Source organism: Astatotilapia calliptera, chromosome 11 (assembly GCF_964374335.1).
Source record: "Astatotilapia calliptera chromosome 11, fAstCal68.1, whole genome shotgun sequence".
Classification (NCBI taxonomy): Eukaryota; Metazoa; Chordata; class Actinopteri; order Cichliformes; family Cichlidae; genus Astatotilapia; species Astatotilapia calliptera.
The window spans coordinates 8354413-8367590 of NC_137432.1; the positions used below are offsets into that span (position 1 = coordinate 8354413).

The window sequence follows — 13178 nt, forward strand, 5'->3', positions numbered from 1 at the left end:
ATTTACAGTCCACTCAGTGGGGTGTTTATTACTCTTCATTTAGACAAGCACAGCTACACGTTAAAAGCAGGCAAGTGCCTGATAATTTATCATGCCTTAAGACAGATTTATGACAGTTTCACAGATATGATACACACAATGCAAGTATACTTGGTGTCAGGAAATACTGCTATATTCTATCAACACAGATGTTGGAAGAATATTTCAAACTATATGAGTAGAAAAAGAACTTGCAGTAGTCTTTTAAATCATTTTTTGTAAAGAAACAATGTCATTTTCAGTGTAAGTCGATTCATTATCCACCAGCACTTCCTGTGTTCCATCTGCAGCACATGCTGTCTAATAAAACCTGCTTGGCTGTCAGGTAGCAGAGCACTCACCTGCCAGTCTTGGAAGCAAGACGCTCAGCACTTTGGAAAAGCACGCAAACACCACCTTATTTAAGGACACTCACCTTTTAGCTTTCAAATAATTTTCAGAAACTGACGCCACGGTGACGCCAAACATTTTGTATGTACAGCAAAGATATGCTGCAAGCTCTCAATTTAATATGAAGATGCCACTTTTTAAATGTAATAATGGATTCTAGCCTTTGTGCACACACAAAAAAAACCTACACAACAAATTAAAATACAAAATACAAATCTTTTGGCAAAACTTTCTATATAATCTCAGAAGTGTTTCTTTTTATAAATACACTGCTTCAATCAGGGATACACATAATATACAAGACTGACAACAGCAAAGGAGATATGAATAATAATATCTGTCAAATATAATCATTTAAAAGTATTATATGTCTACTGTAGGGGTGTAAACTGTAGTTCAAGAGGAGTCCCCAAACTGTCTTTTCTGGACTCATCCATTTTGTTGCATACTAATTAACACCTACTTAGGGTTTCCAGGGCTGACCACACAGAAGTGCAGTGCACTGGGGTCTGTGAGATGAATATGGTCTGGTCCAGGCAATTTCAAGCACTACTGGGAGAGTTGACCCCAGGGGAATGTGAACCAAAGGAAGCTAGCAGCAGAAACAAGTGAGAAAAGTGAAAAGACTTCTGGTCCCAGTCAGATGTTTCCTAAGCTGGGACCGACAGTGCAGCCTCTGTTTGGCAGGAATTGAGGAAGTACGGGACCAGGGAGAAGTTCTTAAGCATAGCCTCGTTGGTAACACCAGTGTCCTGCATCTCAAACCTGGTGAATGAAAATAAACAGGAATCAAGGACCATAACCTCCACATTCTTGCACAGAAAAGATTTTCTCCATCACTGCCAAACTTACCAGTCTCTAGAGGAGATGACGTAGTACACAGGGGGTGGTGGTGAGTCAGTGGGGGAGCACAGTGGTTGACCCAGACTGTAGGAGCCAGCATGTGTGAACATGAGCCAATCTCCAATGTTGAGCTCAGGTAAAAGACAGTGCTCCAGTACCTGGTCCAGATCATCTCCAGAGGGACCCCACAAGCTGCTGCTGAACACCGGTACATCCAGGGAAGTGTTCTGCTAATAAGGCAATAAAGGTGATTATTTTAGTCATTTTACAATGTGTATATGTGTGGGCAGTAGCTGATTAAGATGTTGTTCCTAATTTAATAATATAGTCCGTATACACATTGAGAAGTATAGAGAAAGTATTGTGTGTTGTGGTTACACATTCAACTGGCCCTTTGTTAGGTAAAGGTCCTTTGTTGGCTGGCTGGATGGATGCGTCCGTCTCGCTATCCATCCATCCAACAGAGGACCTTTGTGGTGGAACAGATTTGCATTATGAATTTGCAGCCAACAGATCTACAGAAACTGCTTGCTGCGATCTTGTCAGTGTGGCCCAAAAAGTCTTGCACAAGTTTCAAGCACCTTGTTAAATCTATGCAACAGTTTTGTAGATAAAAGTAGTCCAACCTGGTACTGCCAAAGTGTACCTATTAAAGTGTCTAGTAAGTGTATACTGATCCATTGAGAATCTTTGAGACTCACCTTGTGAACAGATGGGGCAGATATCAGTCCTTCAGAGAGTTTGCTGGCAAACGATCCATACACTCCTTCGTTCATAGTGTACTGGAACGCTGGCTCTTCATTGGGAGACAGATCTGTTCAGAAGAGGGCAGAAAAGTTTCTGAATTACATTTTTCTGTTTGATTCATAGCTGCACTGCTAATTCCCAGTATAATAATACATTTCATGCTGTACAACACTGGTTTCTGCATGAAAATGCATTGTGTACTGCTCGAGTTACAGCTGGAATGCAGTTTTTACAGAGTATGTCCTTAACAATCATTACCGTTCCTAAGTGAGTATCTTGCCACTAACCATGATCCTGGTCCTGGGGATCACGTGCCACCACCTCCTTGGAGATGACATTGACAGCTAGTGTGAAAGCAGAGGACACGAAGAAGTTACCAGGCTCAGCAATGATGGAAACTCCAGAAGATGGAGGGAAGTATAGGTCCACCATAGACATGACTGCACTATTAATCTGCAAAAGAGATGACAGAAGCCGTTACAATTAACATTAAGACATTCCTTCCTTTTCCCCCCACATGCCTCTGAAAAGTAGTTTAAATCCAGCTTCACAATGAGCAGCTAAAGCATGAATCTATATTAGAATATTCTCAACATTTAAGACAGACACTTTTATCTTACTGTTCAGCTAGTGCTTACTACAGCTACAATGTACAAAGCTTGTCTTTAGCACCCATATGGAAAAGAAATAGTAAAAAGATATTTGATTTACTCATGAAAGTGGCCACTTTCTCATTACTTTCATATATTTTTTTAGTAAGTATACAAAACATACAAGTTTCATTATATAATTTTTCAAGGGATCTTATACACTCAACAAAAATATAAACGCAACACCTTTGTTACTGCTCCCATTCCCCATGGGATGGACGTAGAGACCTAAAATTCATTCCAGATACACAATATAACCATCCCTCCCAAACAGTGGTCGCAAATCAGTCCAAATGTGTGGTAGTGGGCACATCTGCTATATTGAGATAATCCATCCCACCTCACAGGTATGCCACATCAGGATGCTGATCTGACATCATGAGTAGTGCACAGGTGTACCTCAGACTGCCCACAACAAAAGGCCACCCTGGAATGTGCAGTTTTGTCTCACAGCAAAATGCCACAGATGCCACAAGCAATGAGGGAGCGTGCAATTGGCATGCTGACAGCAGGAATGTCAACCAGATCTGTCGCCCGTGCATTGAATGTTCATTTCTCAACCATAAGCCGTCTCCACAGGCGTTTCAGAGAATATGGCAGCACATCCAACCGGCCTCACAACCGCAGACCTCGTGTAACCACACCAGCCCAGGACCTCCACATCCAGCAGGTTCACCTCCAAGATCGTCTGAGACCAGCCACCCAGACAGCTGCTGGAACAATTGGTTTGCACAACCAAACAATTTCTGCACAAACTGTCAGAAACTCAGGGACGCTCAACTGCATGCCTGTCGTCCTCATCGGGGTCTTGACCTGACTCCAGCTCGTCGCCGTAACAGACTTGTGTGGGCAAATGCTCACATTCGATGGCGTCTGGCACGTTGGAGAGGTGTGCGCTTCACGGATGAATCATGGTTCACATTGTTCAGGGCAGATGGCAGCTGAGAATGTCCCAGTTCTTGCATGGCCAGCATACTCACCGGACATGTCACCCATTGAGCATGTTCGGGATGTGCTTGACCGGCGTATACGACAGCGTGTACCAGTTCCCACGAATATCCAACAACCTCGCACAGCCATTGAAGTGGAGTGGACCAACATTCCACAATTGACAATCTGATAGACTCCATGCGACGATGTGTTGCACTGCATGAGGCAAATGGTGGTCACACCAGATACTGACGGGTTCTGGGTCCCCAGACCCCCAATAGCGCAAAAAAACTGCACATTCCAGGGTGGCCTTTTGTTGTGGGCAGTCTGAGGTACACCTGTGCACTACTCATGATGTCAGATCAGCATCCTGATGTGGCACACCTGTGAGGTGGGATGGATTATCTCAATATAGCAGATGTGCCCACTACCACACATTTGGACTGATTTGTGACCACTGTTTGGGAGGGATGGTTATATTGTGTATCTGGAATGAATTTTAGGTCTCTACGTCCATCCCATGGGGAATGGGAGCAGTAACAAAGGTGTTGCGTTTATATTTTTGTTCAGTGTATGTGTTTTCATTCTTGTATGCTTTTCATACAAGTCAGATAAAAACTTTATAAGATTTATATATATCTTTTCCATATGGGCAGTATCTGATAGAAATGCACTGACCAGTTCCAGTTGGGCCTCAGAGCCACTGAATCCGCCTCCAATGTCCAAGATTTTCATGCTGAAGCCAATTTCCTCCTGAAGCAGACAGAAAATTGTTAATAACTTGGGTCTATACAAAGTACCTTGTGTTTATGGAGCATCCAAAACATAAAATTGTATTCAACAGAAATGCAAATAACAGTCATAGAGCTGACTGCAAATAAAATGCATCATTTAACACCACATACCCCCATATCAAAGACACAACGGGCATCGGAGATGGCATGAACATACACCTGGTCATCGTCACAGGAGTTGGAAATGTGAGACCTGAGGAGTAGAAGAGGTAGTCGGTGATCAAACTGGCAACTTAACGTTTAAATTTCATTTGCAGACAAACTGACTAAATAATTTGTTCAGGAGAACTGTGCCATCCTTGCAGTGGTCTAAGTACAAAACCTGGATTTGCATTTCTCTTCATGTCCTTCCTGTAGTCCTTACCTGACCCCAGCTACCTGCACACCCAGCTCCTTAGCACTCTCCAGCAGATGTCTGCAGTCCTTGAGTGAGCAGCCAAATGTCATGCTCATGTCATCGTCCGGGTTTGACGCTTCCGTTGACACCTGTAGCAGCAGCCTAAATTATCACAGAGGAAATAGATAACTTGGTTACTGTTTTGGGGAAACAATCGATCCAGATTAATCTATGATATAAAACCAGAGCAGTAAACTACACAGAACCAAACAGTTTTGCAGGTAGATTTCTTATCAGAATGACGGTCGATAGTGTAACCAACAGATAATTACTATGGACTGATAACATGGTCAGTTGTTTAACATATTCACTGGCACTTGGACTGATGCTTATCAAAAACTTACTTGGCATTGGGGTGGCAGCGAGAAATCTTGCGCAGCTCTGCTTCATTATCACACACCAGGAGGTCAATGCCATTTTTAGCAGCATATTTAATCTGGGAAACTTGTTTGCAAACACCACTGTAGATGATATCTTCAGAGGGAATACCATGGCTCTGCACCAATTCCAGTTCAGACTGAATTACAAAGATACACAGACAAAGCAATATTCCATTAAAGGGAACCTATTATGCTTTTTTGTCATCTTTTGCTTATATTACACTTAGTTTGAAAATTTCAGTGTATGTACAAAGAACTGTGAGCTAGAAGGTCAGTCTCTAAGCAGTTTTTTTCTACTCTTCATAGGATATCCTTTAAATGATCATCTCAGGATCATTGCTCTGGCTGTAAGCATAGGAATCTAATCCACCTGCTGTCCCAACCTTCCATTTGTAAGGGGTAGGGAGCCAATCCTTTGTCAATCCATTGCCAGACGGCGGCTTAACAGTGGGGCCGCACCAAAGCCAAATATAAGATAAATAAGGATTATTTTCAACTTTGAATCAGCCAAAGCTGCTCTAGAAGAAAGAAAATAGAATTTGAAATAAGTGTAATAGATCTCCTGTATCTATCTTGCAATGCCCATCAGGCAGATGCATTAGAGACAAATATTTATTAAATAATGTTTACAAGGTGGGCATTGACATGTGGTGGCCACTTGGTGGTGCTTTTAAAAATATTTAAAGATCTTGGAAAGACACACATTAAATAGCCTTGGGGTGAATTCGTACCAGGGCCTCAGCCTTATGAAACACGGGTCAGCTTGATGATCAACACTAGTGCTAAATGTGCTTTTATATTTAGCAGAGAAAAGCCCTAATGACAAAAACACACACTGTCAAAGAGTACCTTGTTGGTGCATATGAACCCAGTGCCAAGGGCAGCAAGGACTTCAATCACAGCTGGGCTGCTATTGCACCTGACAGCATAGTATGGTCTGATCTGGGACATGTGGGTCCGCCAGCGAACATGCTGCCTCATTATGACTCCCAGATCTGCTACAAAGAATGCATTTTTCTCAGACTGGAGAAGAGGGAAACAAACAGGTGTGGAAGAGTCAGAAAACACATTAAGATTGTATATCCATTAATCTACAATACAAGCATAAACAAAAGTGTGCCTGTATGTCAATTAACAACCTTTAGTTAACAATGCATTATAATTAGAGATGGACCGATCCGATATTACGTATCGGTATCGGTCCGATACTGACCTAAATTACTGGATCGGATATCGGAGAAAAATAAAAAATGTAATCCGATCCATTAAATATCACGAAAGCACCTCACAAAACTTGCAACACGCCGTAACTCGCCTCAGAACGTTAGCACGTCGGAGCAATATGCATCACGTGATAGAGCGGCTGTGGCATGCGGGACCTGTCGGTGGTCTGGATAGCATTTGGAGCTTCGCTAGCAACCTGGCATTTCATCTCCGACAAAGTTATCCCGAGAGAAGTAAAGCAAGTGTGTAAGTCCATCTCTGAATGTTTGTAAAGCATTCCCACGTTAAGCTTAACGAGCGACTGCCTCTCGCTCTCCGGCTGCTACTTCAATCGTGAAACTGCTTAAATGATCAGCTGATCGGCTTTTCTGTAGCGAGTCTCTCTTCTTTGTTTTTGGCCCACTTTGCACCAGAAAGAGGAAACCAGCGGCTGAACAACAGCAGCACGTTTAAGCTTGATAAGCTGTTGTTACAATTTATTTAATATTACTTTCTACTCCAGGATCTTTTTCTACGTAGCTGACGGCTGGTAACTGTGCAGGGGCGGATCTAGCAAAGTTTAGCCAGGGGGGCCGATAGGGCATTAACTGGGAAAAGGGGGCACAAAGACATACTTTTCTTTCTTATTCTCATTTAAAATGTCTAGCTTTTAATAAATAATTATCTGACACCCAAAGTTTTAATTTGATGTAAAACGAATAGAAGTCAATTACTGTATATAGTAACTATTAAGTCTAATATATATACCCTAGTAAGCTATAGTACTTTTTCCTTTGGGAAGGTACCATCTGTGCAGTCTGCAATTTTGTTGAAGAAAGATGTTGAATCTATTTAATATTTCTTGAAAAATAATTGATTTCTGTGCATTTTTTTTCACACTGCATCAAATTAAGGTTGATTACGTCGATTAAGCATCATGAGGTGGCGCGTGAGGGGTGGTTCCCTATTTTTTATTTATTTATTTTTGTTGTTGCTGGGAGTTGGAACCCTATTAGTTAGGTTGCTTAATATTTACGCTAAGTACTCTTTAAAATACCAGAATAGGGAGGATGGTGTAGGTCTAAGTTTATTAGATTGATCAGTATTGCTGAACTATGAAATATTTTTTTTGTATACAGGTATAACAGAATAGCTTTAGTGTAGTTGTTGTTTTAAACTTGAGTATGAACTTGCAGACTTGCAAAATGCAGCAAGATATTTTAAAAAACAGTTTTGTTGATTAAAAAACACTATCGGATTCATATCGGTATCGGCAGATATCCAAATTTATGATATCGGTATCGGTATCGGACATAAAAAAGTGGTATCGTGCCATCTCTAATTATAATACAATTGTTGGTTTTGAGACAATATTAAAACATTAAGAAATAGTACATATTATTAAAGATGAAGCCCATACCAGTGTTTGCTCATAAATGTGATTGTCAATAACATCACAGAGGGCCATGCCTCCTTCCAGCAGGTCAACAGAATACTGCGGTTCATCAGCGATTCCTTTCATCCTCTCAACCGTTTTCTTCAAATCCAACAGGCATAAAGAATGTGGCTAGTGCGAAGTGGTCTTGCTCGCTCCCTCTCGAGCCCCTGGGGTCCTAGACTTATGCAACAAACTGTACAAGGAAAAGAGAAAAGCCAACATAAAGCACCAAGTTCAGCACCAAAAATCACTTTTGGATAATGCATATTCCATGATGTTCTCTGCTGCTGAAACCTAAACGCCTCTTTTGAAATCCTGAACTGAAGTCATTTTCAACTCAACGGGCATCCAATCAGAGCAGAGAACAGGTTCTGCGTTATGGGATAGCTTTGTGGAAGAGGCCTATTCTTCCTAAAAGCCGCTGTGAAAACACATAGTCTGGGGCACAGGGTTCATTTACTTTATCATCAATTACCCCTTACAATCGCCATTAATCCCTGAGCCGGTGACCCGAAAATGTTCCGTTTGATGGCATTAACAAAGGTACAATACTGGCGGCATCTGTGCCACAACTTTACTTTCAGTACTGTTGCACAGTACTTCAACCAGTCATGGTAGTTTGGACCAGACCAGATGTAGAAAGGTTACATGGGGAGACTAGCAATATGCCAACAATGACTGCTGTGGTGTACAGTAAAAAATAAATACATTTAAAAAATTTAAATAAAATCACTGCTCAAACACTGGTTAAAAACACAATGGAACAAGGCTGAACACTAATATCTCTTTGAAAATAAACCAAGACCTTATGTAACTTAGAAAATGCTTAACTGGGTCACTTGTTCTATCTTCACAAAACATACAATATACAATGCAACCCAGCTTTAATCTCAAGGAAAATACATGCATATTAGTTGGGTTATAGCTCAGATTATTTCTCTCTGTTCCTGAAAACAAATCTAACAGCAAAGCCAGTGCAGATAAAAGCAGTCCTGAACAGTGTCCTGTTATTTTAATACAAGTGCTGAAAATAGATCTGAAACAGTAGATCTAAAATAACTGAGTGATCTGGGACATGCTGAATGTTTACTCCTTTTGTCAGGACATGACAGTTACCGTAGAACTGCAATAATTCTTCACCATGCAAACACAAATACTGTACCACACATTCAACGTTTTTGCTATGAGATTTTTCTCAGCCCTCCAATTAAAGTGGATACATAAATTCCCCAGCTAGTTTACTCACATGGATGAGTCCTGGGATGAACTCCTCCACTATCAGCTAGGATCCCAAGGTGGCTCGGCGTTGAAGTCAAATGGCTCTCGGTATAGAGCTGCCCCTAGATCCTCTGGGTAGTTGTTGTACACCTGCAAAGGGGCAGATGAGGACGTGAGGCACAGCAGATTCAGTCAATGATCAGTCAATTGTTTCCCCTGCTAACACATGTTCCAGTGGTACTCCAAAGTACAATCAAATCTGTAAATCTGTAGAGGAAACTGGGTTTTTTCCTGGCTCCAAATGGATCTTTGGGTTATGACTACACACATTAGCACGATAATCCAGAATAGAAAGGCATTCCCTGATTTCCATATTTTTCGCCATTTGACAAAGACGAATTGTAAGCTCGAGTTAACGAATACCCGCATAAAGCACTGATACAGAAAACAGTATTTACATGCTGTACTTAATATGTGTTTTTTAAGGTGGTTTTTAATGTGTGAATTGTTAGTCTGAGTTACTCTGAACCAACCACCGGAACTGATGCAATGATGGCCAGATTAGCAGGTTTGAATAAATTAATTAGCAATGGCTACAACAACACTCTTGCCCCGTGTTATTTATCATGCTGCCCCTTATAACCACGTTTAACTACAACTTAACATTCATTACCAATTACTTCAGAGTCAAATTTCTTGTTACTGTAACAGCTTGCTTTCAATTCATGGAGCACATTAGCATTAGTGTCCGCGGTAGTTACACAGTAATATACGATGTATTCCTTACGCAGTAATATACGATGGATTCCTAGTACCAACATGTTTTATAAAAACAAAGTTTTTTTTTAAGAATGCTACTGACAACAACGTTATAGCTAGTGTGTTTTATTTAGTATTTAGCTAGACAATGACACGTTACTCAGTGCATTTAGCTAATAACATGCTAACACTCATAGGAAGCTAACAGCGCGGTTAGCTAACGTTACTTACGTCCGCTGAAAACCCAAAAGAGGGGACAGAACGCTTTTTCTTTTTAGGCGGAATTTTTAAAGAGTGGTGGGGAGACTAGAAGAGAAAACGATATTTGCCATGGAGTAGTTCAAGTTATTGTCGTTCGACGTTTTCTCGATGGCACCTATAGCGGACCATTTGTTACAACCGAGCAGACGACAGCAGCGGAGGGCGAACGGCAAGACCGACCCACAGACAGAAGCGTCATATTAATGCTGACACATCCGGTTTAAAATGTCAAAATAAAACCCACATTAACCGACATATTCGTTTTGAGTAACGGAGAAACCGTCAGAGTGAAATTAAACAAGAATTACAGCTTTTATTAACATTTTCCGGTTTGGCTCAACTGAAGTATGGTGAACTTGACAAACACTTGCTCGGAGCTGTCAAACCCTCACGCAACGCGATATTAGAGCTCGCATAGGAAGATGTGGAGCATTTATTAACATAATTTAAAAAAATCATTACTGACCTGCAACAGCCACAATAATAACAGTTAAAAAAAGATTATTTTTTTCTATGCTGCAATATTTTGTGCACACAATTTGAAGACATTCTAACCAACTGGAAAAACAAAAACAAAACAATAAACCCCACAACTTTGTTGATCTTAGACTATATTTATAACAGAATAGCTATAAAACCTATGCTCCGTGGTAAATAGGTAATTTCCCAAAAATTACCTGTGTTATGTCTTCACTGGATCCCCCATGGTTCAGTGATAAGGACAAAATATTGTCCAACAAAGGTGGCACAGTCCTCCTTATTTTCTCTAGTCTCAGTCAGCACTCGCAGACATAAGCCCTAGACGCAATGGCTAGATGGAAACATGCATTTTGTCCTAAAGTTCAAGCTCAGACTATACTTTCCCTTCCTTTTGCCTTTGTTGTTGTGAAGTTGTGAAGTTGTGCCTGACTCTGAAAACGCTTGGTATGAGGCAGTTTTTACCCCCTCCAGGAGATAAATTTGCATGTCTCCCTCCTCAGAGCTGAAGGGGGAGGGTGCAAAGAAAAGCTCTGCAACTGTTAGCTGAAGGGGAAATCTTTTTTCTGGGGCTGTTTGGACTCTGTGCTTACATTAAACATAGGAGAAAATACCCCTTTATCATTCAAATATAAAGTGTTTTACTGCACAGTATCAGCATTTCAAGGCTTTGGGATTATGTTTGCCATTTCTAAAATAATACAAATAGGTTATAAAAATACAATTGATTTTCAACTATGTTCAGAAAAAATAAAAAAACTAGTATAGGAAAATAATTTTCAAATGCAATCCACTAATGTCTGTCTTCTACAGTAAAAGCCCATTTTCTGCAGCATCTCTTCAGTCTGTGACCCTCATAGTTTAATTTTCACTTCATTTTTACAGAGTGACATACAGACACAAGTTCTCCATACCTGCTGTGAAGTTTAGGATCCAGGAATTTGTGACCTAGGACTACTGTTCTTGTATGAAAACCCTGTTTACCAATTACAAAGCATTATCCCTTAAATCCCCAGCACCCTGACTGACCCACATCATATTTTTCTTATTTCACAGCAGTTCATGATGTCTTGTTGTTGTTGGGATTTTTTTCTTCCACATATCTATAAAATTCCTCAGAGTGTTAGATGAGAGTTGAGTGCTCCTCAGGGAAAAAATAAACAATAGCAGTGCCTGTTTCACTAATAAACCTATTTCGTGGAGTCCATTGTAAAGGCTGCGGAGGCGATGTACTGCGACACAAAAAAGTTGTTCCGTGTTTTGTGCCTGTTCTCTCTAACACTACACGAGTTATGTATATATAAGGCTAATCACACATAGCATCTAAAGTGGCTTCCAGTAACGCACAATGTTTGATTTCCATTGTTTGGATCATAATAGCCATCGCTGCCGTTGGGTATGCGACAGGGAGACATGTGTACCACCCACTGTGAGGGCAAATACTCTAGTGGCTGCATTGTGCAGCAGGAATTCTTATTTGCAAACATTGCAAACAGATTACATCAATGGACCGATATAGAAAGACCCTGAATCACCCCTGAGTGACCAAGGCAGGCAAAAAAAAGGAATAAACAACATGTTCCAAGAATCAAAAGGTCAGACAATTACATACAGCCAACAATATTGATTCCCTTCATTTTTCAAACAGAAGAAGTTGTTATGGGTATTTGTTTAATGAATATTCGTAAACAATTTGAATTTGTTAAGAGAATATACACATTATCTATTAATTTTCCATAACAAGCCATGTGCATTTTACAATATGTAAAATGACTCATATAAAATACACTTTTCTAGTGCTCAGCTCCACACAATTACAACCCCCATATATACATATATATATATATATATACGCATAGCATATAAATAACTCATCTTCAGTGAGGCTGTGCAATATTAACTCCCAGTCTTATATAGCTGACAGCTTTCAAATACCTGTCAGTAAATGAGTTTAAATATTGCATTTATATTATGTCAGTACATTTATGGTATTTAAGCCTTTTCTTCTTCTTTTTTTGCACCATGTGAGTGAGTGTTGTCTGTTATGCTTGTATAATCACAATGACAAGTCATAAATTTACCATTTTGGTGGACATGAATAGTTGTTTAAAAACACCATACATTAGTCGTATGCAACAGGCACTTGTTAAGTCTCTCCCAAGTGGTTTCCCCTCTTTTTTTTTTGCCAAAGAATGTTGCTAAGTAAAAAGAGAACTCCAAACAAACTTCTCCTCACACTGACCTGAATGTTAAGCAGGGAAATATAAAGCAGCTGACTGCAGGAATATAGCAAATATTCAACAGGTATATCTTTAGAAGACTTAAAGCAGCAATATCAGATTAATAAACACCCTGATACTCCTTTTTTCATAAACACCACAGCCTTAGGTCTCACATAGCACCAAGAGGACCCACGGTAGTCTTATGAAGACTAATAGATACTTGAGAAATGTTAATGCACCCAAAAATAAACTGGAAAAATGGCTCCATATTTCTGTGATATGCCATGAAATGGGAATAGTCTTTATCACTGGGCTTTCCCAGGACATGTCATGTATAACAATAGTATCAAAGAGGTGGAGAGATACAACGCGATACCATAACGACTAAACAATAACAACGCCCAAAAAAATGATGCACATTTCACCCTCA

At 40.2% G+C, this 13178-nt stretch overlaps 1 protein-coding gene across 3 annotated transcripts; it reads right to left on the minus strand.

Moving 5' to 3' along the window:
- Position 1: 1 nt before the first annotated feature.
- On the minus strand, positions 2-11056 carry LOC113032003 (antizyme inhibitor 1). Of its 3 annotated transcripts, none has more exons than XM_026184624.2 (12): positions 10727-11056; positions 9058-9179; positions 7794-8004; positions 6020-6193; positions 5135-5307; positions 4758-4892; positions 4505-4586; positions 4278-4352; positions 2307-2472; positions 1974-2086; positions 1282-1502; positions 2-1194 (listed from the first exon to the last, which is right to left on the minus strand). In XM_026184624.2, the coding sequence occupies exons 3-12, from the start codon at positions 7893-7895 to the stop codon at positions 1080-1082; spliced, it is 1356 nt and encodes a 451-aa protein (XP_026040409.1). In that variant the 5' UTR covers positions 7896-8004; positions 9058-9179; positions 10727-11056; the 3' UTR covers positions 2-1079. The 3 variants fall into 3 exon arrangements, with proteins under 3 accessions (XP_026040409.1, XP_026040410.1, XP_026040407.1); XM_026184625.2 differs by lacking the exon at positions 10727-11056 and adding an exon at positions 10020-10260 and having other exon boundaries at positions 1282-1499; XM_026184622.2 differs by lacking the exon at positions 10727-11056 and adding an exon at positions 10020-10260.
- Positions 11057-13178: the final 2122 nt, after the last annotated feature.

Bases quoted from the DNA above. Each gene is read 5' to 3' on its own strand.
- LOC113032003 (XM_026184624.2), bottom strand. From the start codon at position 7,895: ATGAAAGGAATCGCTGATGAACCGCAGTATTCTGTTGACCTGCTGGAA. The intron at 1,503-1,973 runs GTGAGTCTCAAA...TTGCCTTATTAG, and splicing joins CTGCCCCATCTGTTCACAAG to CAGAACACTTCCCTGGATGT. The intron at 1,195-1,281 runs GTAAGTTTGGCA...TTCATTCACCAG, and splicing joins GTCATCTCCTCTAGAGACTG to GTTTGAGATGCAGGACACTG.